Source organism: Phoxinus phoxinus (genome assembly GCF_949152265.1).
Source record: "Phoxinus phoxinus genome assembly, chromosome: 23".
NCBI classification, from domain to species: Eukaryota; Metazoa; Chordata; class Actinopteri; order Cypriniformes; family Leuciscidae; genus Phoxinus; species Phoxinus phoxinus.
The window spans coordinates 20,994,736-21,022,099 of record NC_136898.1 but is presented as its reverse complement, the minus strand read 5'-3'; the positions used below and the strand labels follow the sequence as shown (position 1 = coordinate 21,022,099).

The window sequence follows — 27,364 nt, the reverse complement described above, 5'->3', positions numbered from 1 at the left end:
CTGTTATATATTTTCAGTTTGCTTTGGAGAATGCTTTATATTTGATCTAATATTGACTATGATATCAGAAATAATCAATGTAAACTATGTATATTTACACATTTGCAAACAGTTATAAAAGTAAGTGGGTATTTTATTTTTGACTTGAAATACTTTTGCTCAGACTGTCATGTGCGACATTTAAAAATATTTGACTGTTTTTATGCATGCAATTTTTATGACCTAATTTGAGATGCCTTTAAAAAATAAATTTTTACTTTTAAAAAGTGATTAGAATAGTGAAAAATTTAAATGGTGGCCAGCCACAGCATCTAAAAACACACTTTCTCCTATCCTTATGAATTTAAAATGGAAGCTTTGATGCACATTAGATTTTTTATGAGCATGCTATGCATTAAGAATAAGATTCTCATCAAGCTCATTTATTTTTAATAAGTAAACAGTTTATACAATTTAGTAGTACTTTTTCTGCTTTTGTTGATGAAAGTCCCTGTTGAAACCAGGTTACCTGTTCCATGTGTTTCCAATATGCATATCTGGCAACCTTGTATCAAAAATGTATGTTTACTAAGCAACAATTATTGGAAAGATTGTTCAATTATTATTATTTTTTCCAGTTATTTATGTTGCAGTTGACAGCAGTGCACTCTAGCCTACTAAGTGTTCTTGAGTTGAATGTGTTTTCAGGAAAAGTGTAACATTGTGTCACTATCGAAATGCTCTGTTTGTCCCAAAACAGTAAACCTTCTGTTTGGCTGAGCAATGGCAGACAGGGAGAATGTTCATCGAAAGCTTGTTTTAAAAAACATCATTATTTTTGCAGTCACATTTGTGTCAAAATGATGCACTAAAGCTTTAAAAAAGATAAATTCAAGCCTTACGAATCAGTTCATTATCTCCTTTTTAGGTAAAATCCAATTATTGTTGATTTGGAGGTCTGGTGAGACATGGAGTGACTAGACGGTTTCAATAAAAAGTGGGAGAAAGAACAAGGTTAAAACAGTTACTCAGGCTGACTAAACACCTGTTCACACACACTCGACGCACACAGCGGGACCCTATAGATAAAACGCAGACAGAGAATTAATTCTCCATCACCGTCTGAGAGAGTCGATCGTAAAAAATAAATATAAAACGATTAGATATGATGGCAGACGAAGAACGCTGTTTGTTCAAAGAGATTTGACTCTACACCCTTTGCTCTGTTGCACTTACACTCCAAAAACAAATCTATTTCATAATCAATATTTTGGTCTTATGTTTATCTCAAATTCAATCAGAATTTGGTTTTTAAGCATAAATTCATGGAGGTTAATTGCCAACGGGTTAAGAAAAAAATCAACCCAATTCAAGATCGCTATTCTGAAAACAAGCCTAATTATGTTCTTAAAGTAAATTGATCTTGTTTTATGGATGTTTTGATATTTTACCTGCTAAACAAATCCAAAACACAGTTTAATAGAATTATTTCAGTGTACACTTTTCCTCCTTTGAGTCTGATGCATGCGAACATGCAGGTTTAAACACCTTTATATTTTGCGCATTCTGTTTGATATTTCCTGCCCTGTCGATAACACCCGAAATTCTTTCCCTCGGAGATATTATTGGGCAAATTTTCATGCCTGTCCCAGCATGCATGATGCATAAATCCAATAACTTAAATAACAAGGCCATCAAAGAGACATCAAATGGCTGAGGAATTATTCACACGTTGCATAATATCTCCGTCAGGAAGGAGATGGTCTGTTGTCTGTCTAACGCCTTTGATATTCATTTCTAAATCGCTGTTGCTGCAGGAGAAGACCGTCACTCCTATATATCTCCCTTCAAGCCCGAGCTGGGAGGCCAGGCGCTAGTTCAGCTTGTTTTGAGATCGCTAAAAACGAAAGATCATCTCAGCCTGGCGTGCATCCAGAAAACCCGACTGGAGAGCGCTCGGCCACAAATTCACTCTTCAATTCCTCAATTTGGTCTGATGGGAAATGTTATTGTCTGGCGATGCCCGTGCTAACAGGGCAATTTGGCTGAGCAACATGTTGTGGTGAAACCCAGTGGAAGCGGACGGCTTGAGTCTTGAGGACACTGGTTTTGTCCGCTGTCAGCTGTGTCATATTTGTGCCTGTCCAGGGAAGTGGTCGTTTTTTCTTCCACCAGCCGGCGCAGGCAGGTGTGTAGTTACTGCTGTTTCGCTGGATCTGTTACAGCCAGATACGTTGTTTATAGATGGGCTCAGCGTACTGGAGCTAATTGCATTACAAACGCTAGGTTTGTATTGTGGATTTTAGCTGTAATTTTGGGTTTTGAGGGCAGTTTGTCCTGATATCCTCCTTGGTGGCATCATTGGTACTGAATATTACATAAGGAGAAACCTCCCTTTGAAAACACCCCCCCTCCCCCCTCTTGTTTCCATGGTTATTCTCTTTGCTGCTTTCAACATCAAAAAACAGCATCTGAGCATCCCACAGTGCCCATGGGATCAATAGCTCTGTCCAGTTTTGGGGTTTATGCACCATATTACAATGCTTTGAAATGGCTTTTCATAATAGTTAATCGTTTGTTCTCTGTTGTCATATGAATAAAGGAGCTTTATTGTCTTGCCGGAGCAATTTTATGTTGAAGGAACAGTTCACCCAAACATGAAAACATGTACGAGTTTCATTATTTCTTCCGTAGAAGAGAAAAGATGATGTTTTGAAGAATGTTCAGGCTGCTTTTTTCCACACAGTGAAACTGAATGGAGGATCATTTTTTTATATAAGAACTTTTGTATCAAATCTGTCTTTAGTCTAGACCTTCCTAAAATCACCTGTTTTTTCTTATATAGTGCATTATGAGGGGACAGGCATTTGTAGTTGTGTCTGAAACCACAGTGGACATTATTGAGAGCACTCATTCAATCCCATAATGCACCTCAATATTGATTGAACAACCAATTTCAACATAACAAATAGTAATATACTCAAAATGTAAAAAAAAAAAATATATATATATATATATATACAATTTTCTCGCCTTTACTGCAAAAATATCATTATTTTAATTCAGCCAAGAGGTCATGCTGTGACGTATCGATCTTATACTGGTCACATGTCTTCACGGGATGCGAATTTGCAGGTCAGAGTTCAACAAGCGATTTTCTCTTAACGTTCATGCACAAATCTTGGCTTTGCACAGACCAAAAAATCTGATAATCTCAAATCTCATTTGCATTTGCGGTATGATATATCGAAGTAAAATTTATATTGCGACTTAATGTGACCGTAAAATAATTAAAGCTGCAATTAAATCAAATAAATATATGCGGTAAGCGGCTTTGTTCATTTACTAAACGTAATTATCACATTATTATTTTATTGCCAAAAAATGTGGCTTATGATTTGTTTATTTAAAACGTTGTTCACTTTATGGCTACTAAAACAGTGATTTGTTTTTTGTAAAGAGTACACAAGTGTGAACATTTAAATTTTTCCCAAATCGTTCAACTCTTAAAGTCAACATGAAATGGATATTGCGATATCTTTTCTTCCCTATTGTGACGTAAATCTGAGTGAAACGGCTTCTCAAACAAGAAAAGAAAAAAAAGGGCGGGGCCTTGATTTTGTCCGTGGGGAATTGATTGGATGGTTGTGGTTTGCTATTGGTGGATCTCATGTGAGTGACAGGTTGCTCCGCCCTCACGTCACTGAACGCATCATCAGAGAAGAGGAGAGATGCAGCAAGAGGGAGGGGATGTTATTTTGATTCAAGATAATGATGTGCATGGATAAATCATTTATAATAAATAATGCAATATTCCATAAAAAAACAAGAAGCCTTTTAAAGGGTTCACACTCAAAAAATGCCTTCAGCATAAACAGTCATTTTTCAGTTTTTAAAGTTATTTTTATTCTCTTTGCAGATGCATTCCTCAACAAAATCACCCTACTCACTCTAGAATTATTATTTCTTCCCAAATAATGCTGTAATCTGAAAAAAAGCATTTTTTTATATCGCAGAAAAACAAAATATTGCAATATTGTTGTTGTTGTTGTTTCCAATACCATGCAGCCCTAGTTTGCGTATATACAAATATGACGCTTCAGGACTCATCATATGACACCAGTGACTCCAAACTTGTTCTTGCGTGTCTTGTAACCAAACATGATGCACCAAGTTTAAATGAGTGGAAGTGAGCTGAACCTTTCCTTTAAGAAAAGCGTGTTTGTGTTTGTTTTTAGTCTGCACCTTGTTTTCTCGGATGCTGTGTGTTAAAACAATAGCTTGTCCACTCTTAAATAAAAAGTCCTGGAGATAACCTCCAGCGATGATGTGCTCTCCAGATTAATGAACGGTGAAAATTGCGCTTTTACATTATTAACTTCTGCAACCCTGACAACCTGATTTCATTCTCTCTATCCCTGTTAATTACAGAATATCCCCCAGCCAGGCTATAAAATGATCAAACCATTATTATTAACTATCTTTAAAGCCTCGTCTTCTTTTCCGCTCCCTTTTAAAACGATAATTTAAAAAGTTTTAATTTCCCTAGGAGATTTTTTTGCAACTGCAACACGTATTATAACATTCAGTAACGAGTAGCAGCAGCTTTTTGTTTGTTGTTGCGGAAATAACATCTCCCCTATCAAGAAAACCAGTCACACCTGTGCATTTTCATTTTCATTAGCACCCAATAAAGCGTTTTGCAAATGTTTGGGGAGATGAACAAGCTGGAGGAACACAAACTAGAGTTGGCTGGCAGGGTGAATCTCATGAACACGTGTCCAGGTCACATTTCACCCCGAAATCATAATAGTAAAATAATAATATTTAGCAAAAAGAAAATGAAGCTTATTTATGACATTATATCCCATTATCTCTCCATATCCTCGTTACCGTAATGATTCCAGATTTTGTGTTTTAGGGCTGACCATTAGGGATAATGGTCCCTATAGGCACAGTCCCCATGCGAGAGTATCTTCTAATTAATGCTGTAAACTATACAATGAACTCATTAGGTACAACTATAATATTTATGTTAAAATTAACAACAGAGCCCAAACTACCTGAAACTTTCCTGAGGTAAATGCGCGTTAAGTGACATATTGTTCAACATGCCTTCTGAAGTGAATTCATTTTAATTTTGCGCTATAAACATTCAGACTCTTTCTTCACACACACTATATGCAGTCTGACGTGTTTTCTGCCTCCTTTTGATTGACAGGATATAATCGGCCCTGATCATTGGCTGTTTTTTAACAATAAAAGTAATTCTTTTTTTTTATTGGCGGATGCATTTGTGCATCTCTAGTCCACACCAATGGACGATAACGTTCAGTTTATTATAAGCACACGTCACAGTTTTGTCGTCTGTTGCTTTAAATGCGTGCGGATTCTGATTGGCTGACAAGTGTTTTTATCGTTCGTCAGCTGGAAATGAGTTCCTCTGTGTTTATCTTCGTGGTTTACGCTACGTACGACTCTTATGGTCTTTGATGCACATTTTCTATACCTTGCTAAATTAAACATTTGGTTTTCTGTCAAGTATTGAATATTGTTTTTTTTGTTGTTGTTAATTATTCTGAATTCTGCTGATGAAATATATCACCAAGATAAAATGATCTAGCTGGCTGATGTAGGCGACATTAAAGTAATGAGTGTTTTGCGTTACGGTAATGACTACTGGAGGGAAATGTGCCTAATTGTCATAAAAAATGATGGAAAAAATAATGCAACAAATCTTAACGAGGTTGAAAATGGCTTCATTTCCTTAATGCAAAGTATGAGGTTTTTTTTCTTTTGTTCATTTGAGGCTGAAGCGTGACCCGGACAGATCCTAGACAGCCTTTGACGTACGAGAGAGCTCTATTGATATCACATCAAGCATATACAGTGACTATTAATGAAATGCTTCTAAAAATATCTGACGATCAAATATTTGGAAAATTCAAACACTTTTGAACATTATCGAAAGTCAAAATCGTCTGTTTCTATAATGAGTAGCATTCCAGCTTTCATACAGAACTTGAGGCTGATGGGAGAATGCCAATGAAAGGATATAATTGCAATCAGACAATCTCTCTCTCTCTCTCTCTCTCTCTCTCTCTCTCTCTCTCTCTCTCTCTCTCTCTCTCTCTTCTCTCTCTCTCCTCTCTCTCTTCTCTCTCTCTTCTCTCTCTCTTCTCTCTCTCTCTCTCTCTCTCTCTCTCTCTCTCTCTCTCTCTCTCTCTCTCTCTCTCTCTCTCTCTCTCTCTCTCTCTCTCTCTCTCTCTCTCTCTCTCTCTCTCTCTCTCTCTCTCTCTCTCTCTCTCTGCCCTCGACTAATTAAAGACACTCAGCTATAATGATGGGGGAAGTGGGAAAATGGCGTGGTGGAGTTGGCGGCCGGTGACGTGTAGCGTGTGCCGGTGAGGGCGTGACCCGTGACCCGTCCTGGCCCTCTGAGGGCGTGTTCAGAGAAATGGCAATTACGATGCGGGCGCTGAACATCAGTGTCGTGTTTCATCACTCTCAGCCCATCTCTGCGCACAAAATGTCACATGCATCAGAGAGGGGCTTAGCTGTAAAGGGTAAAGAGATTCTATCGGTTTTGTGCCTTTTTTTTTTTTTTTTTTTGCATATTCATACTCTGCCTGGGCTCATTTGAATTTCATCTAAAAACAGCGAAGATGGGCTTTGTGTTGTTTCCTGGTTGGCTGAGGGGACAGTCGCGCTCCAATAGGGAGACGGCATTGCAGTGGCTCCGCCTGTGAAGCCAGCTCTCCCTTCCAACAACACCTGGCTGAGTTGAATAACACAAGCGCTGTGCTGAACTCGTACCTGCTGTGTGTTTGTGTGTGTGTGTGTGTGACCCTGTGCATGAACTCATTTTTAATAAGAACTACAAGCTGCGTCGTCTCATTTATATTGGAGGTGGATCTCGAATGTCTGGATGACTGCAGTTTATGTTTCTGATCGATTCAGTTGTTTTTTCTATACGCATGAGACTTTAGTTAGCTTAACATTTGTGTTTGGGATCCAAAAACCTATTGTTCAATAGGTGCCACATATCCTTTTTTGGTTGTTTATTTTTGGGGATTTTATTGATTTTGACTGTGAGAGAGCAGACCGGGAACATGGGTGGGTAGGGGGATGAATCGGATCGGGAAATGACCCAACCTGGACTCGAACTAAACGTCTCCCACGTACACAACATGTCGGAGCTCTTGCTCTTCCCAGCAGGCCATGTCTCTGACCTTTTGGTAGCAGTTTATTTTTGCCCTGAAGTCTGAAAATAATGTTAGTCCAGGCTTCTTGGAGCAAAATCTGTTGTAGTTTTGTTCTACCCTCTCTGCTCTTTAGAATTAAACAGCCAGTTTTTGCTTCCGTACCTTTAAGGCTTTTAAATGTAAATTACCTTTGTTGTGATTGGCAAATTTTTTTTGTATGCGAAAACTACTGGCGAATAGCACAGACAGCGTTGGTATGTAAATGAGGTCCGTGTTGTTCTATTATTCACATGGTTGTGACCTTTCAACCGTTATGATTGATCTCTAAATGACCTGTTCTTTTTCATATTTTTTAGCAATATCACAGAAGTTGTGTACGACCAAACCACAGCTCAACAGATTCCACCCGTTAGTTTGTACGTTTTTAATCTGCCAATGAAATAGTTTCAACTGGAAAAAAAGGAGTGTTATGTGTTTGTCAGGCAACACAAAAAGACGGAATAAAGGTTTTTTTGCATTTTGCATTCCCGCTCAAAGCCTCCTGTAATTAATCCGTTCCTGCTCCACTCCGGGTTTTCTCCATGTCTTGCTCCCACTCACAAGAGAAGCCTACGATGAGTGATACTGGGATGAGATAAAACGCAAATGCTTTTTTGATGATATCACACACTTACTTCCACTCTCCAGCGTCCGTAGTCTCTGGTGAGAACTATCAGGAACAGAGAGGGATGGACTATGGGATCAATATCCTGTCAAAAGTATTGCAAATCCGTCAAAAATCTAAATTTTCAAAACACATGTAAAAAAAAAATATATATATATATATATATATATATATATATATATATATATATATATATATATATAAAAAAATATATAAAAAAATCAAGATCAAAATATAATAAGTTATAATAATAAATAACTTTAAACGAATTAAAAACTATATTGCACGAAAGTTAAACTTATGTTCATGTTTTCTTAAAAATTATGTTTTCCTTGGTTTTATTACTTTATGCTCTCTTACATTTTCTACTCATATTTTACTCTTTTACGCTTGTGCTGTTTTTTTCTTCGCTCTTCTTTCCACGTTCTGGACTTGCTTTTCCAAATATTGCAGTTCGAGTTTCATGTAAATTAGGGCGGGCTTAAGCGTCACCATTGGTCCACTAGTTCTAGATTGACAGCTCATCTAGTCAATCAGTCGAAGAGGGGAATTGAAGTCACTCCAATGCGACTAATGCTACTGATGGATGCTTTGCTCACTCATACAGCACAAGAGTACAAAAGAGTCAAATATGAGCAGAAAACATAAGAGAGCACAAAGTACAGAGTAATAAAACCAAGGAAAACATAATTTTTAAGAAAACATGAACATTGTGCAATATCATTTTTAATGTGCTTTAAGTTTTTATTTATGCTTGTTATATTTGAACCGTGCCCACATTGTTTGTTATTATATTTTGATCTGTGACCATGTTGTTTGCTATTCTGATCATTTTGCTTTACTCTTTTCAGTTTGTGCAATATATTTTTACATGCGTTTTAAAAATGTATTCTTTTTTGATCCGTGACCACAATACTTTTGACGGGATATCGATCCCATACTCTACAGTTTGACCCCCCCAAATAACTTATTAACTAAGCGATCCTGATAATGATTTGATTAAACGTTAGTTATTATAGGAAGACATTTGCTTTGTGTATACCAATGTTAAAAAATAAATAATTTCATTAATTCATTTCATAATTTAAATAAACTAAAATGAAATATAAATAGTACATGGAAAAATCTGTAGTAAAAAACTAAAACTGAAATAAAAAATAATTTAAATCTAAATAGAAATAGAAAAAATAGAAACGAATAAAAACAACAAAAGCACATAATAAAATGACTAAAATTAAAATAAAAACAGAAAATATAAAAAAAGGTAATTTAAAGTATAAAAAAAGTATATAAAATATACTTAAAGTATATTCAAAAATAAAGTAAACTAAAACAACATGGATTTAAATAATTGTTGAATTGCCAAAATAGTTTTGTTTTTTTTAATAAGTAGACTAAACATAAAATGTCTCAATTCTGCACATTCTTTATCATCCAGCACAAGAAATTCAACACCGTCACAAAAAAGCTCTAAAATTAGAAACTGAGGAGGAAGACAATTACAGCGTTATTCCCTGAGCTGTAAAGGCCTCGCTCAGGAAATACAACACAAATGGACACATTTCCTCTAGAGCAGGGCTGGGCAACTCTGGCCCTCCAGATCCATTCTCCTGAATAATATCGCTCTAGCCCTGATCACTCTCAGCTTCCTGCAGGGATGAACAAAACGTGTCCTCCGCACTTTTAATAAGAGGTAAAAGCATCCCCCGTACTTTTGTGTGTTCACTTCACATAGAGGTTTTCCCGGGCCAATGTGAATAAATCTAAATGATTAAAGAGATTCGATGCATGACCCGACGTTTTATTTTCGATCCAAAACGAGGCAATGTAAGCATCATGCACCAGCGCTAAACACTCTCATGTAATGCACTGCTCTGGAGTCTGGCTACACGATCTGAGGGCAGGATCACGTGCCAGCCATCTTGTATCTGAATAGATTGTGTTCTTGATCTGCTCACCTCACAAACAATTTGCTGCTAATGGATGCATTTGTGTGCTTGTTAGACACCGTCCTCAAGGAATTGACGCGCTGCTGAAATTTCCCTTCTGGACTGAAAAAAACAGTCCTTTGATACGGCACAGGGCCTTTCGATTGGTTTTCTGTACTCGTCACGCTGGTCTGTGTTATTAGATTTTGAACGGATAATATCACCATCCATGTATGGTGGTGACACGAGAATAGTTTAGTGAAGCATTTAGCTTTGGAATACATTTGAATTCATTCCCTTTTTTTGTAATATCACTTAAATATGGTTGATTTTCAGGTTTGAATTTAACATTTACGCCCCAGTTTGGAATATAAGGGTGTAATAGTTGGTGTTTTGGGTGGTTTCTCTGGTTCCCACGTTGACTCGTTTTGACTGAGACTTTTATTTTATATTTGTGTGTTTCAGTGGGCGTCTGGAGAGCCTCCTGTTTCCGCCTCCTCGTGTTGCTGTACTACCATGAGCAGTTCCACTCCATCCACAGGTACTGTCTGTTCATCACCATCTCCTCCATTAACAGTCTAGACACTTTCAGACCATTTTCAGATGACTTGACTTGGCCTTTTTGCTGAATTATTCATGTGAAGGATTATTTTCGGTCACAGATTTAAAGACCACATGAAATCAAAGTTGTGCCTGCTTGCTTTCTTAAATGTCGGCGTTCGTTCGCGACTCATGTCTAATGTGTTTTCATTATCTATTATTAAAACTTAATAACCTTCTCTGCCTCTGAAATTACTTCTCTTTTCTGCTAATCAAGGGTGTACAAGTGCGGCAAAATAATACTTTATTCTGATTGGTCAATTACAGCATTCTGCGGTATAATGAGCGATGAACAACTTGTCCCAGGCAGCTGATTTCCTACATAGTGGCTGTGTTAGTTTAATGTCTCTCGTTTCACTCATTTCGTATCGTATTTTATGTCCATTTATTTATTTGCTAAGTAGCCGAGTAATAATGGGGATAATGTATGCTACAGTGAGCTGCTCATTATCGCATAAACCTCTGCTTCAGCTCAGTCCTGGTCAGCATGCTACACTTGCACTCACTGGAAGTTATCCCTTATGTATTAAGCCCTATATGTTTCACCTACACAATTTTTTTCATGGTGAATATTCGGATTTGTTCCGATATCTTACAAATGTAAAAAAAGAAAAAGAAAAAAAAAAGGTCATACTACAAAAGATAAATGGGTGGCAAACTCTGTTTTGTTTTGACATTCTTCATTTATTTCCATGAGAAGTGTCAAACAGAATATTCAAACTGTTTTCATTGATTTGCGAACATTATCCCACAGTCGTGATGGAATCATCTTAAGATCTTTATAAAGTCTGGTTTACTTTTACAACAGGTTTACACATACATCCAACAGGGTCAAAAAAGTACTTACATTTTCTCATAATATACATTTCAGCATCTCCTCTTTTCACACAGTGTCTTGAAAATGTTCGATAAAAGATCCGGTCTCTCGAAACCCCACCTTTCTGAGAGCCGACTCTGCTCTGATTGGTCAGAATGGCCCAGTCTGTTGTGATTGGTCAAACTTCGCTCTGATTGGTCAGATGACCCAGTCTGTTGTGATTGGTCAAACTTCGCTCTGATTGGTCAGATGACCCAGTCTGTTGTGATTGGTCAAACTTTCCTATGATTGGTCAAATGGCCCAGTCTGTTGTGATTGACCAATCCGAGCGAAGTTTGACCAGATGACCCAGTCTGTTGAAATCAAACGGCCATTACCAAATCTGAATTTCAGCTGCACAGGTTTCCTCAGCATTTGATTCACAGTGATAAAAACATCCAAAGTCTCATACCTTGGGAAGTGCATGCAAAGTGGATTTGCTTTCACAGCACGAACCAAACTCTTCCAGGCCTCAGGTACTACTACAGTAATTGAGGGTCAAAGTAGACGTTGTTTACAGACAGACAATGAAGACCATAGGCTGGGATTATGCAAATATGATGCAAAAATTTTACAAACCGATGTATGTTCGTGCAGGAAGTGAGACTGGAATTACTGAAGACCCGTTCCATGCAGTTCAGGATCGCTTCTGTCTTTTGGGAGACAATAACTCCATTTATCAAGCCCTCTGATCTTTGAAACTTTGCAGATCTTTTACAGTCACAAACAGATATATTACACACTACATGAACGCTAATTTCTAAAAAGCATAATGGGGGCACTTTAAATTCAATCAGTGTCATGGACACGGCCTGGCTTCTAAAAAATCGTACTGATACTAAATATATTTTTAAAAACAAATTACTATTGCTTTGTAACCTTTTTAACAGCACTAAAAATGAACTATGCAATGATCAGTGTATGATGGCGAAACGGTTGGCGAGTGTATTAGCTGTTATTTGAGCATCTGAATGGAGATAAAATGGAGGGCAGAATGAAATGACCCCATCATCTGCGCCCCTTCTTCTCTTACCCCTCTCTGCCATTTCCTTTCTCTCTTGCTCACTCATCCTTCCCCTGGTACACAATAATCCTTAATATGTTGTTGTGCTTTGGAAAGGGAAACAGTGTCTCTATTATTTTCAGAGTTTAAAGTGGAATGACCAGGGATAGCCTCCGGACAGCTTCTATATTTTGATATTTTCTGCTTCTCATGAAAGCTCCACTTTAGTGATTCGGCAAAATAATTGCCAAATTATGGCTTTTAATGTGGTCTAGTGCTGAATGGCTGGTATGATTTGCGATTACGTGTTGTACTGTAACTAATCCAAAAAGGAACAGAGATGCTAGTATTGTTCTGAAGATCAAAGTTTGCACATCTCTGTAAAGTATTGAGGTTTCTGGCAATTCCCATGAATCATTGCAGTTGTGCATTTCTTCAGCATTGTAATGGAAAATGCCTCCTTTTTTTTATTGATTTTTATTGATTTTTGCCAAAGTCAGACTGCATAATTAGACTTTAAGATCAGAAAATATTTGGATCAAGTTTTTGTTTTTAATATATTGGTTTTGTCTAGCCTGACTATATACAAATAAATAAATTATTTAAAATAAAATACAAATTATGTATCTTATTATGCATAATATTAGTTACATTTTTACATGTATTTGTTAAATAAATAAATCTTAATTCGATCATTTGGCCAGTAACTGTGTCCACTTCAGAAGTTTAAACATGATCTCAAGAGAAAATGCAATTATTTTACATATGCTTACTTTATACCTTAACCCTTGTTGGACGAAATGTTATGATAAAAAAAACACACAAAAAAAAACATGAAGGTCCACCCCTAAAGCTGCGTTCACACTACAAGCGACAAAGCGACACGTTACCATTAATTTCAATGGGGAGCGGGCATTTTTCCGGCGACACGCGCGATCGCGGCCGTTGGCGACCTGATGAGACAAAGTTGAGATCTGTTTAACTTTATGCAAATGAAGAGCGACTTTCGGGAGCGACAACCAATAGGAGTGAAGTCAGTGGAGCGCGCGTGATCATCCGTCACTCTCTGACAAAGGCAAGTTGAACGAGAAGCTAATCTTAGCAGTCAGAAACTGTTCTGTAAGTTGTGATATATCTCCGTGTGCATACAGTGGTATTCACAGTACTGACTCAGAGCCTGATTGGTTTCGTGACCGGTATTTGCCCGTTTGTTGCAATTAAATAGCCGCGATGGCAAAAAGCACTCACAGTTTCTCGTTCATCTTTAATATTATGCATGTTATGAACTGATTCCATTTATATTTCGAATTTTCCTTCCAAAATGTTTGTTTGTAGTGGCAAGAAAAACGGATTTGTTGTCTACAACATGGAGAAACATCCGTGAATGTCACTCACAAACATTACTAGGCAACCAGTAGCGGGAACGCCTGGCGACCTGCAGCGACAAAGTCGCTTGTAGTGTGACCGTAGCTTGAACCTAACTCTCAGTGGGGTGTAAGCATATCACACAAAAAGGTACGAATTTGCCTAAATGTCAAATATTTACGAATTGCCTTGAGAGTGTATTGGAACTTTTTGTCAATTTCAAAATCGACTACCAGCCTTTTCACTTTTTGTTCTCTCAAATTTTGGGGGGTTTATCACCAGCCTAGGCTAGTTTGCTGGTCTTGCCCGGATTATCTGGTTAAAACTATCCAAAAAAAAGACCTGCCTAACCAGCTTTGTCAGGCTGGGAGATCAGCTAAACACCTTAGGTTACACAGTTTGTTTTCCTGCTGTGTCAGCAATGAAAAAAAAACCTGTCTTTCAACCGCTAGTCTGAAATCCACAGTCATTAGCATTTAGCCAAATTAGCACAAAATACAAGCTTGAATTGAACTTGAACTCAGGCAAATGTTTTCCCTGTTATGGAGTCAGTCGCATCATTGTTTGGGTTTCTTGACGCAAAATAGCCTTCACAGTACATCGTGGTCGTTGCTACACAAAACTAAGGAAGCCATAACAAAGCTGACCCTGAGTCTGTGTGCTGATAGCCCAATCAAGCTAGCTTACATCAAGGTCAATGTAGTCCCTGCTGTTTAACACTGATAAACATGCTTTCGAATACCTCCCTGATGTTTCGTGTTGTTCACACTCTTTGAGCTGTATATATTGTCATTAACTGAATGGTAATAATTATACTAGAAGGCATATTTACTCTCGTCTGACAACTTTAGCTGAAAACTTGTTGTTTAATTAGACCGTAATTAGAACAGGTGAGAACTGAGTTGTTGATATAAAATAGTAGCTAAAATTAAACATTAGTCCTTTACAGTGTGAGGAAACAACTTTGAATCTGTAAACGTGCCAAGCTACAAGTTAAACTAGTCAAGTTACCTTTTTAAAATAGTTAGCTACACTACGAGCTACTAACTAAAAGAAGCTGACTACATTGAAGCTGTGTTTGTTCACATTGAATTCACATTTGAACTTTCTTGTTTGATTTACTTTCAAAACCTGAGGTGAATTATCCATTTCCACGTTCAGAATGGCTATAAATGTCACGCAAAATGATGTTCAAACTCATACTAGACATTTTTAAGATTAAATAAAGCACATAATCAGTACCTGAGATTATAATTTTCATACTTTGTATGTTGTTTCAGCCGCTATGTTGCAAAAATAGTTTTTTTAATAGAATACAATGCCGCCTATCGTGACAAACTCTTAATGAACATGGAAAATATGCCCTTTATCGCATGTCGCCACATCGCGTCTGGTTAGGACAAAGTGTTGGTTTGTTTAGTTTAGTTTGTTACTCCCCAACACTGGTCCTATAGTCACTACTTTGTCCTTTAACACTGTCCTTTATGGCTGTTTAACATCAGAGCTTGTTATCTGAAAAGCATGTAAGGACCGGATCCTTTTTTCCCATACGAAGCAAACCTTGTGTTCCAGCACATCAAGCTTATGAGAGCCCAAAGGCTCGGAGTCGTTGCACCTTGGCAAACACATGCACACTTGATTGCTGTCTACTGGGACCCCTCTGCCAGAACAGTACAAAAGTATTTCTGCCCTGTCAAACCTGACATACTCCCTCTTGCCCCTGGCAAAGTTGACAGTACAGCCCATAACCATGAGTTAAAGCTGATCAGACATGTTTGACTGGGGTTATGGTGTGTGTAAGTGTGTAACCAGCCTTTATCAAACTGAAGACTACTCTGTTCTTACCCTGATACATGATGGATCATAAATGTTTAAGGACTTTTCATTGGAAGTGGTCGTTTGTGAGAGGACAGTGTCGAAGCAACAGACAGGTAGAACTGCCCAAAGGTAATACTTGTGGTGAAGGATGGCATTTCAGGAATGTCGGAGATGGGAATTGTTGACGGGAAGTCACAGAGAGCTCGGTTGTGAGCAGCATTCCGTGAATTCTGTGGTGTCCTAGCAACAGTTTTACTGTAGTGGGATTTCACAGTGCATCGCTGAATTAACTGTGACAGCAAGGATAAGATTCTTCTCTAGTCTCTTGGGTGATGCATAGACAAATATCACGGAAAACGGATGCTTTCTACAAATGGATAATGCCGCTTTAGTGCTGCAGAAATCCTGTGATTTGCAGAACAACTTCCTCATCCTGTAGTGGCTTTGTTTGTTGCACAGACACAAGTTTGATATTTGCCTAGTATTTTAGAGTTGTTTGTATTACTCCAGTCTTCAGTGTCACATGATCCTTCAGAAATCATTACAATATGCTGATTTGCTGCTACAGAATCTTGTTTGTTTAATTGTTATCAATGTTGAGAAGAGCTTAATATGTTTGTGGAAACTGTGTAAATTTTTTAAAAGAAAAATAGAAAGTTTCAAAGGAACAGCATTCATTTGAAATATAAATATTTAATAACATAAATGTATTTACTGTAACTTTTGATTAATTTTATGCACGCTTGCTTTAAAAAAATGTTTTAATATAAGAAAATCATGGATCATGAATGTTTTCATGACATTCATAAATCTAGATCAATGTAATAGTTCAGCCAAAACTGGTCATCATTTGCTTTTTTTTATTTTGCTTTTTTTTATTTAGGCCTATTCCTTTATAGTTCATATTTATTCATTTAATTTTAAATGTTGTATTTTCTTGCCTACAAAACAGAATGATTTATCAAAGTTTGTAAAGGCCAATTATTTAAAACTTTGGTAATTTTAAATAATGTAGGAAATCTATCTAGATTTGCTGGCACAAACCATCCCATGCATAGAGTTTATATATGGCTAGTGCATTTCAAAAATCCTTTTTACTCATTTCCTCTTGAAAAGCCTGTGGCATATTCGATTCAGGGATGGTTCCTCTAATCACATTAAATGCACAACAATAAGATTTGTTAACGACACAATGAGATGAATTGGCATGGAGAAGCCAGATGCCTTGATAGGTCATGTGTATGGTCACCATGGTAACACAGGGTCATTGGAAAAGTGGACCAATCATTTTCCTGTTCTCCTGGTGACTGCTATGTGGCGAGATGCCTGTCTCTAGGATACGTCAGGGTCTCATCCATGCGTCATATATAAATCCCTAGTTGCAGTAAAGGTTCAGTTATATTAAAACAAAATGTATGTAAGATTATGCATATAAGGGGTTGCATATGAGGTTTTTAAAATGTGCTAAAGTTCCATAATTGAGCTTATTAAAACTTGAATATTTTTATATTCTCAATGAGCCTCCAGGGTGAAAAACTGCAGACTAAGAGCTATTCAACATCCGTGTTATACTATTTCAGCATGTTGTGTCCTTTCTGCAGTGTGGGAAAATAATGTGAATACAATCTGCCTGTTCTGTAAAGGGATTATCTAGTTTCTGTAACTCTCTGCATGTGGTAGGCTACTGCCTCTGCCTGCATTGAGTTATTCCACTGGAGGTTTTGTTTTGTTGCCTATTTAATCGCACCCATGTTCTGTGTGTTAACAGTAGATGTCTTGCAGATGCAAGCTTGTTTTTCATTATCCATATTGCTTTCGACTGCATCAGTATGTGTATATGTTTGCAAACATGGTTTAAGCACACTTTTTTCCCCCACAGTGCTACAGTATAGTCTATTTTAGTTCATTTTATGCCTTGGAAGAATTCAATGCTTATCATGGTTTTGAAAATCTTAAATGTTTGCTGACACCAGCTTGCAGATGGATGGACACCTAAAAACAGAAGGCAACACAAATGATCATACCCCTCATAGGACTACATGTTGTTGCTTGGTGCCTGTTGGTTTGATAAGGCTTGTTTTTTGTTGTAAATCAGTTCTCTGTGGTGAATTTCACATAGGTTCTTCTCCTTTTAGTGTCAGTGTTGGATCATAAATTACAAGTTGGCTGTAAACACAAGCCTGTAGCGGTGGGAATATAAGAAAAAGCCTATTGAGACCAGGTGAAGCTTGAAGATCTGTTAGGGGTGGGAAGGTATCTGCATGCTGGGCTATTAGAGGAAGGACTGGGTTAAGAGGGGAGGTACGGGATCATTGTGCTGGGCTGGGGGAAGAGTCTAGATCACTGTGAGGCAAGTCTAGATCACTGTGCTGGACTGAGGGAAGAGTCTAAATCACTGTGTTGGACTGAGGGAAGAGTCTAGATCACTGTGCTGGACTGAGGGAAGAGTCTAGATCACTGTGAGGCAAGTCTAGATCACTGTGCTGGACTGAGGGAAGAGTCTAAATCACTGTGCTGGACTGAGGGAAGAGTCTAGATCACTGTGCTGGACAGAGGGCAGAGTCTAGATCACTATGCTGGACTGACGGAAGAGTCTAGATCACTCTGCTGGACAGAGGGCAGAGTCTAGATCACTATGCTGGACTGACGGAAGAGTCTAGATCACTATGCTGGACTGACGGAAGAGTCTAGATCACTCTGCTGGACAGAGGGCAGAGTCTAGATCACTATGCTGGACTGACGGAAGAGTCTAGATCACTGTGCTGGACTGAGGGAAGAGTCTAGATCACTGTGCTGGACTGAGGGAAGAGTCTAGATCACTGTGCTGGACTGAGGGAAGAGTCTAGATCACTGTGCTGGACTGAGGGAAGTGTCTAAATCACTGTGCTGGACTGAGGGAAGAGTCTAGATCACTGTGCTGGGCTGAGGGAAGTGTCTAAATCACTGTGCTGGGCTGAGGGAAGAGTCTAGATCACTGTGCTGGACTGAGGGAAGAGTCTAGATCACTGTGCTGGACTGAGGGAAGAGTCTAGATCACTGTGCTGGACTGAGGGAAGTGTCTAAATCACTGTGCTGGACAGAGGGAAGAGTCTAGATCACTGTGCTGGACTGAGGGAAGAGTCTAGATCACTGTGCTGGACTGAGGGAAGTGTCTAAATCACTGTGCTGGACAGAGGGAAGAGTCTAGATCACTGTGCTGGACAGAGGGAAGAGTCTAGATCACTGTGCTGGACTGAGGGAAGAGTCTAAATCACTGTGCTGGACTGAGGGAAGAGTCTAGATCACTGTGCTGGACTGAGGGAAGAGTCTAGATCACTGTGAGGCAAGTCTAGATCACTGTGCTGGACTGAGGGAAGAGTCTAGATCACTGTGCTGGACTGAGGGAAGAGTCTAAATCACTGTGCTGGACTGAGGGAAGAGTCTAGATCACTGTGCTGGACTGAGGGAAGAGTCTAGATCACTGTGAGGCAAGTCTAGATCACTGTGCTGGACTGAGGGAAGAGTCTAAATCACTGTGCTGGACTGAGGGAAGAGTCTAGATCACTGTTCTGGACTGAGGGAAGAGTCTAGATCACTGTGAGGCAAGTCTAGATCGCTGGGCTGGGGGAAGAGTCTAGATCACTGTGAGGCAAGTCTAGATCACTGTGCTGGACTGAGGGAAGAGTCTAGATCACTGTGCTGGACTGAGGGAAGAGTCTAGATCACTGTGCTGAACAGAGGGAAGAGTCTAGATCACTGTGCTGGACAGAGGGAAGAGTCTAGATCACTGTGCTGGACAGAGGGAAGGGTCTAGATCACTGTGCTGGACAGAGGGAAGAGTCTAGATCACTGTGCTGGACAGAGGGAAGAGTCTAGATCACTGTGCTGGACAGAGGGAAGGGTCTAGATCACTGTGCTGGACAGAGGGAAGAGTCTAGATCACTGTGCTGGACAGAGGGAAGAGTCTAGATCACTCTGCTGGACAGAGGGAAGAGTCTAGATCACTGTGCTGGACAGAGGGAAGAGTCTAGATCACTGTGCTGGACAGAGGGAAGAGTCTAGATCACTGTGCTGGACAGAGCGAAGAGTCTAGATCACCGTGCTGGAGAGAGGGAAGAGTCTAGATCACTGTTCTGGGCTGAGGGAAGAGTCTAGATCACTGTGCTGGACAGAGGGAAGAGTCTAGATCACTGTGCTGGACAGAGGGAAGAGTCTAGATCACTGTGCTGGACAGAGGGAAGAGTCTAGATCACTGTGCTGGGCTGAGAGAAGAGTCTAGATCACTGTGCTGGACAGAGGGAAGAGTCTAGATCACTCTGCTGGACAGAGGGAAGAGTCTAGATCACTCTGTTGGACAGAGGGAAGAGTCTAGATCACTGTGCTGGACAGAGGGAAGAGTCTAGATCACTGTGCTGGACAGAGCGAAGAGTCTAGATCACCGTGCTGGAGAGAGGGAAGAGTCTAGATCACTGTTCTGGGCTGAGGGAAGGGTCTAGATCACTGCTGGACAGAGGAAGAGTCTAGATCACCGTGCTGGACAGAGGAAGAGTCTAGATCACTCTGCTGGACAGAGGGAAGAGTCTAGATCACTGTGCTGGACAGAGCGAAGAGTCTAGATCACTGTGCTGGGCAGAGGGAAGAGTCTAGATCACTGTGCTGGACAGAGCGAAGAGTCTAGATCACTGCTGGACAGAGGGAAGAGTCTAGATCACTCTGCTGGACAGAGGGAAGAGTCTAGATCACTGTGCTGGACAGAGGGAAGAGTCTAGATCACTGTGCTGGACAGAGGGAAGAGTCTAGATCACTGTTCTGGGCTGAGGGAAGAGTCTAGATCACTGTGCTGGGCAGAGGGAAGAGTCTAGATCACTCTGCTGGACAGAGGGAAGAGTCTAGATCACTCTGCTGGACAGAGGGAAGAGTCTAGATCACTGTGCTGGACAGAGGGAAGAGTCTAGATCACTGTGCTGGACAGAGGGAAGAGTCTAGATCACTGTGCTGGACAGAGGGAAGAGTCTAGATCACTGTGCTGGGCTGAGGGAAGAGTCTAGATCACTGTGCTGGACAGAGGTAAGAGTCTAGATCACTGTGCTGAGCTGAGAGAAGAGTTTAGATTACTGTGCTGGGCTGAGAGAAGAGTTTAGATTACTGTGCTGGGCTGAGAGAAGAGTTTAGATTACTGTGCTGGGCTGAGAGAGAAGAGTCTAGATCACTGTGAGGCAAGTCGAGGTCATTGTGCCGTTTTATTAGGGAAAGCTCTAGTTCTCTGGTCTGTCAGAAAGGGATGGAATCACTGTGCTGGGCAGCGAGGGGAGGATTTAGATTGGTGAGCTGTGAGTGGGGAAATGGGGTACACTGTGCTGTGTTGTAAACACGGTCTCTGGACTGTGAGGAAAAGATTGGATCCCTGTCCTGGGCCTGTTAATTTTTTCAACTGTGGTTGGTCGTCATGCTGATGGCAGCACTTTCTTTTGTGCACTGCTGTTTCTCGCTGCTTCCTCTCGTCGGCAGGCTTTGGAAAGAAAGAGTTTATCAATGCGTGAGAGAGAGAGAGAGAGAGAGAGAGAGAGAGAGAGAGAGAGAGAGAGAGAGAGAGAGAGTTATCTCACAGTCACTCATCCTTGCACACTACTGCATTCTTCATGGGGAACATCGTACCATTTTTAACCCACATACAATCTGAGGAAGATTTGACCCATATTTTAATGTGACTGCAGAAATTTTCCCTGTATTACAGTAATAGAGCTTTTAAGTTCATCACTCATACATGGCCTACTAATAACCAGACAAATACATAAGAGCAGAGTCTAAAATGCCCATTTATTTGTTTTGCTTCTGAAATTACTTCAGGGTGAAGTGTACAACTTTTCAGTGATAAAGTGCTTTCTCCTGTCCTTTCCCAGTTTAATGTTTAGAGACATTTACGATACCCATTTGCATGTTGACTTCCTGAAGAATGAGTGAGATGACATGCCATCTTTTGGCTCAATGTTGTGAGTTTGGGACAATCAATGGGAAATTGGGCAAATTGACCACAAGTCTGCCCAGTGCGCACTGTAGTTTGTCATCTGTGTTGGTAAAAAATTTAAATAAACGTATAATACATGCACATTCTAGCATCTTTTTGTATCTGACACTTGCTTTGATGTCATTATCTGCTATCAGACGAACACAAGGATTGCATGGGCTAGCAAGAATGTGAAACTGTAAGTGTTGAAATCTGAGGCAGGCACTACACCATGGTCTGTCTCTGTTAAACCTGTCACCAGCCTGTGATGTGCCCCTGGACATAGCCAAGTGCCAAACGCCCCACAATGGGTGCCATTTGGATTCTTGACAGACTACAGAGGCCTGCTTAATCCTGTAAGAGGCTTGTTGTATTGTTTCGGGGGGAGCATCAGAGAAACTGCCCACCACCGTCATATTGTCAGTTTTATGTTTCTGCCAATGTCTCTCTGTCTGGTGTATCTTGTTAAATTCATTCTAGGTCCTTCGTGAGGCCAAAATATTTTGTAACGGTGACCTTTTTGGTGTTAGTCAATCGATAATAGTGGTATTGGGTCTTGTTTTTGTAATATCCATGTACATCAATGCCAGTTTTGGCATTTGGAAAACTCTTAAAATAAAAAAAATTGATAATCTGTCTCTCTTTTTTTCCCTTTTTGGCAGCTAATGGCACTGACAGTAAAACATACAAAGGAGACCGATCTCCCTGTGACCCCTCCCGCGTCCTCCACGTCCGCAAAGTTCCCATCGAAGTGTCTGAAGCAGAGGTCGTCTCACTAGGAATCCCTTTTGGCAAAGTCACCAACCTGTTGATGCTTAAAGGGAAAAATCAAGTAGGTGCTCCATGAACCTGTGAACACATCTCTGCCTTATCTTTCTGCTCTGTACGAGTTTTAGTAGCATGACTATCGGTACCTCAGTTATTTGAAAAACATTGATGGGTTTTAAATTTGCCTTGTGAGATTCTCAAACCTCACCTTATGCTTTCAAGTTGGTTTAGTGGTGGAATTTCCGGATTAAATGGCATGAATAAGATCAGAGGAAGCCAGCGTACATATTCCCACTGTTAAACCTCTGTGTGGTTTAACATGGTGTAACTAACAGGATTTTGGAAATGTGGGCCTACCCTCCCCAATGAGAACAATGGTGTGACAATACCATTGTCTTAAGGCTGGCCCACACTAAAAGTTTTTTTAAAGACCACAAACATGACGATAAAATAAAATCATAGATTTAACAACTTTAACAACTTTGTTCCTATAGTGTGTGAAGTGCTACGATGTGACTAAGACAGCACAACACACACACAGCATAGCAAACAGACACACTAACAGTTTAACAGTCCCGACTGTGAACACGGGAAATCTCTCAAAATCTCTTGCCGTCAAACGTGACTTTAGAGTAAACGAACATAGCAAACGACTGCCAAAAAGAAATGGCAAAAATAGTGTTCGGACTGCTTTTTATAGAAAATTTGCGTCTTGTTATGCTACCGTCAGCTCGCTTTCTGAATTGTTATCGTTCCGGTCCATGTGACAATCTACAGCGCGTGCACATTTGTCCTCGTGGTTCCCCCCACAACAACAGGATTTCTGATCGAAAATATTTAACATGTTTGATATTTACGCTTTGAGATCGGTATGGCCCCGACGTTCTTCCATGCAGATACAATCACTCTTAACACACTTCACACCACAGGAAAATCTGATAAGATAATCTGTAGAATCATCAAGATAATCGGGACTTTATCTAGGATTGTCGGAAGGGGAGAATTGAGGCCAAAATCTGCCCAATTATCTTGCAGTGTGTGGGTGCCTTTAGGGATTGTGGGTGGAAGAAAATAAGCCTATTAAGATTTTTAATGACAATTAAGCATGTTTAGTAGCCTCAATTAACTCACCGACTGTCATAAAAAATCTTACATTTTATTAAAGAAATTGTAATATTTAACATAATGGTAATATTTATTTTTGTGTACATAATTTAAAATACACCTTTAAAAGTGCTTTTCTGAGGGTGTAAGATTATTTAATAACAAAATTACTGGATGTGCTTTTAATGTGTCTATGTATTACTGTAATGGGAAAGTAACCTTTTTCACAGAAATGGTAATTTGGTAATTTTTCTAAAAAATAATAATTTAGTTGGAAATGTGCTTAGTTGTCATGAAAACAATGTGACCCAAAAAAACACAATCTTAAAATCTGATTAATGTTAGTCTTAAAATATTAGTCATTCTATTTTTTTTATTTTGGTTTTGGAGTGAAATATGACCCAGACATTTTATGTCAAGAGACTGACCAGTAAAAACCCACTATACCAAGAAACGCCACCATCAAATAATCATTTTGCCTGTATTTTCTCCTTTCTAAGGGATGGTAAGGACAAGGGTCCAGATCTGTTTTAGCTTGATTAGTGGTGGCCAGTGATAGAAACTGAAGTGTGCGTCCTTTCAAACACATCAAGGTCCATCTAATAACAGAAGCCCTGCAAAAACACAGCAGTCTCCCGCTTCCACTTGAGTGCCTTTTCATATTCAAATTTAAAATGGCATATTTAGACAATAAACGACGGGCAGACAGATTTCTAATGCCCCTGTTGCATAATTTGTTGTTTGTTGGTTGATTTGATTGGGGCTTCAAAAGATTCAGTTTATTGTTAGATTCTGCATCTATAAATCTCTCACACCTTGCTTGATGAGGTAAGAATAATTATTAGTGGCGCCTGTTAAGACGAGCATCACTATTTTATGGCTCGTTCTTAGGATTAGTGATTTGAACAAAACTCAAACTCAGAATATTAAACTTGGTCCCGTATTGTTTGTGCTACTGACATGATTATGCTTGTCCTTCCATATAAGCAGCACTGATTATAATTACTATTATTTATCTCCATTTCTTTTAGCCTGCTGATTTTTATTTCATTTGAGTGTTGCATTAAAACAGGCCAAGAACAAATTGGATTAACTTGCACCACATATGTGCAATTAGCCGAGAAAGATGTTGTTATCAGGATTTAGCACTTACAGTATGTCTCTATTTGCACTACAGGCTTTTATAGAAATGGCTTCTGAAGAAGCAGCCATCACCATGGTCAACTACTACACCACAGCTACACCCCATGTCCGCAACCAGCCCGTCTACATCCAGTATTCCAACCACCGTGAGCTGAAGACTGATAATCTGCCCAATCAGGGGGTGAGAATTACATAGTCTAACCTGCATTTTAAGGGTAACTTTCTCCAAAATTGAACCTAGGCTCTTTTTGTTAATCTACCCGAGTCAAACATTAGTGTAAAAGCATAATTAGAATGGAAATGCCACTTTTAATATTGACCGTATTTTCGTTTTTCGGTCAAAATGCCTTTTGAATGGGAGTGCTAGGGGCACGTATATGATAGCATTAAAATCGCTGTTTTTAAAACACTAAGGAGGCTCGACACAACATATAAGGAGGCTCGACACAACATAAAACTGTGCTCGAAGTATCACCAGTGGCTCTAAACATGAACTCAAGCATTGACTACATTGTTTGTGTACACAAAGTTTACTAAAAAGAAAGGTTTTGTGCGACTCACTTTATCAGTTAATGTTTCCGGTGGCGAGAATTTTGTCAGTCAAAAGTAGTCGATCTCCGAATGCAACGTAATTAACTGACTCCATATGAGGAAATGTCATGAACTTGTAATTCCAATGAAAAGCTTGATAACTTATAAATTGCCATAGCTAAGTGTCTATGGAAACAAGCTTTAGGAGCTTTCCATCTTTACTCTCCTCATGTTACGTTGCATTCGGAGATCGACTACTTTTGACTGATAAAATTCCAGCCCCCGGAAACACTAACTGATAAAGTCGTAAAAAAACCTTTCTTTTTAGTAAACTCTGTGTACACAAACAATGTAGTCAATGCTCGAGTTCATGTGTAGAGCCACTGGTGATACTTCGAGCACAGTTTTATGTTGTGTCGAGCCTCCTTAGTGTTTTAAAAACAGCGATTTTGATGCTATCATATACGTGCCCCTAGCACTCCCATTCAAAAGGCATTTTGACCTAAATCGAAAATATGGTCAATCTTAAAAGTGGCGTTTCCATTCTAATTATGCTTTTACACGAAAGTTTGACTCGGGTAGATTAACAAAAAGAGCCTAGGTTCAATTCTGGCGACAGTTACCCTTTAAACCACCCTTTTCACTACCATTGTAGGGTGAATACCAAAGGTAATGCCAAATAAAGTTATCTAAGGTCATCTATTCATTTAAAGGAATCATTTAAAAATAATTGTTTAAATGCATGTGTCAAGTTTTTAATTTCCAGTCAAAATTTGCCTTTTTTCAGCTAAATTTATTGGGCAAAATCCAGTCATTTCAATGGGAATCTACACTTTACTTGCGGGATTATACTTGCCAATTTCAACAAAGTGTTTGATTTAGTACTCTCAAAATGTCAAGTGAAGTAACCGTCAGTAAAAAGTAAGGTTGTAACGGTACATGAATTCATCCCGAACCATCACGATACCGACGTCTGTGTACCGTTACACCCCTAGTAAAAAAATTAAGTATTTTCCTTGCTCCTTGAATACATGCAATCTTACTCACTTTTTGTACAAACAAAAACCTAAAAAAAAAAATCAGATAAAAGTTTTTTTCTAGCTATCAGCTATCATGGATCAATTTCCTGTTTATACAATATGGCAACCTGAACCAACCTTGCTATGTCTTAAAATGGCAAAACAATAAACTTTTTAAGAAAACTTACTGATTACTTCAAAGTCATGTCTACTAGTGCCTGAAAGGCAGATGAAGCTCTAACCTAAAACCTATATATAACCCTAACCCTTTTTTTTTTTTTTTACAAACTCACAATGGTATCTCTGTATATATAGTGCCTCCTTTATACTTTTGCTTTACCCAGAGCTAATAGTTTTACAGTATGCCTAAGTAAATCGGCTCATTACGGAGTCATTGCTGATAGTGCATTTTCGTGGCATTGCAATCAGGCGTACCCTCAAGTGCAGTGAGACTGAGGTGTGTTTGTGTGTACTACTCGTATGAGTGGAACGTTTTAGACGAGTTTGATCCGAATGTTAACTCTATGTCTCACTTGTAGAGGGCTCAGGCTGCTCTGCAAGCTGTCAATGCAATGCATTCTGGGAATATGGGTCTCTCTGGGACTGCGACAGCCAGTGATGGTGGAATGATGCCTGGACAAAGTCCTGTGCTCCGCATCATCGTAGAGAATCTCTACTACCCAGTGTCTCTAGAAGTGCTACACCAGGTGAGACTACATTACAGCACAATTGTACTATTCTTTCAAATGAAGGCCATTTAATATGACTTTTATAATTGTTCTTCGTTTGCTTCAGGTATCGGTACTTATTTTTGATTCTTACATAATGGCTTAATCAATATATCAAGTGATATTATGATGTTCAGAGAAATAACAAGTCCTTTTTTTACTTTCCGCAATATATCAAGCAATCCCCTGGATATTCACTTAGTTTGTTTGCTTGCTCTATTTTCAATGTTTACTCTGTACACTTCCTACTTTGTTGTCACCTAGCAACCACATAAATTTACCCTTCCACAAGGTCAAAGTGTCACAAAACACTTGTGTTCAGAAATTTATTGAAGCCCTCACATGGGAACACATGAGTTGAAATCTTGATCAGAAGAGTGCTGGGAAAGCTGAAAAAACCTCTTAAACCAGCCTGAGGTGGTTTACTAGTCTCAGCGGGTCTACAAGGCTGGATTCCACTGGTCAGACTGGATTAGTTTAATGGTTTTAGAGGGGTTCTGTGCACTTATAAGATGACTGATCAGTAGGGCTGTGACGGTGGCAGTTTTTTACCACCGCGGTGGTACTGGACCAACAACCGGGAACCGGCGGTGGCGCGGTGGTTGGGGAGTTGTTTTAAAATAATAATAAAACTGTGTTTATTTGAACAAAAAGTGTTAATTTTAGCAAT

The 27,364-nt window shown here is 39.3% G+C and overlaps 1 protein-coding gene across 4 annotated transcripts in view; it reads left to right on the top strand.

The window, feature by feature from the left end:
• Positions 1-27,364, top strand: part of ptbp3 (polypyrimidine tract binding protein 3) — a 72,829-nt gene that overhangs the window by 22,184 nt on the left and 23,281 nt on the right. For all 4 annotated transcript variants that reach the window (XM_079598844.1, XM_079598842.1, XM_079598845.1 and 1 more), the window contains exons 2-5: positions 10,242-10,317; positions 22,064-22,233; positions 24,451-24,597; positions 26,506-26,673. In XM_079598844.1, the coding sequence (XP_079454970.1) occupies positions 10,293-10,317; positions 22,064-22,233; positions 24,451-24,597; positions 26,506-26,673 (510 nt within the window). In that variant the 5' untranslated portion in view covers positions 10,242-10,292. The remainder of the gene's footprint in view (positions 1-10,241; positions 10,318-22,063; positions 22,234-24,450; positions 24,598-26,505; positions 26,674-27,364) is intronic.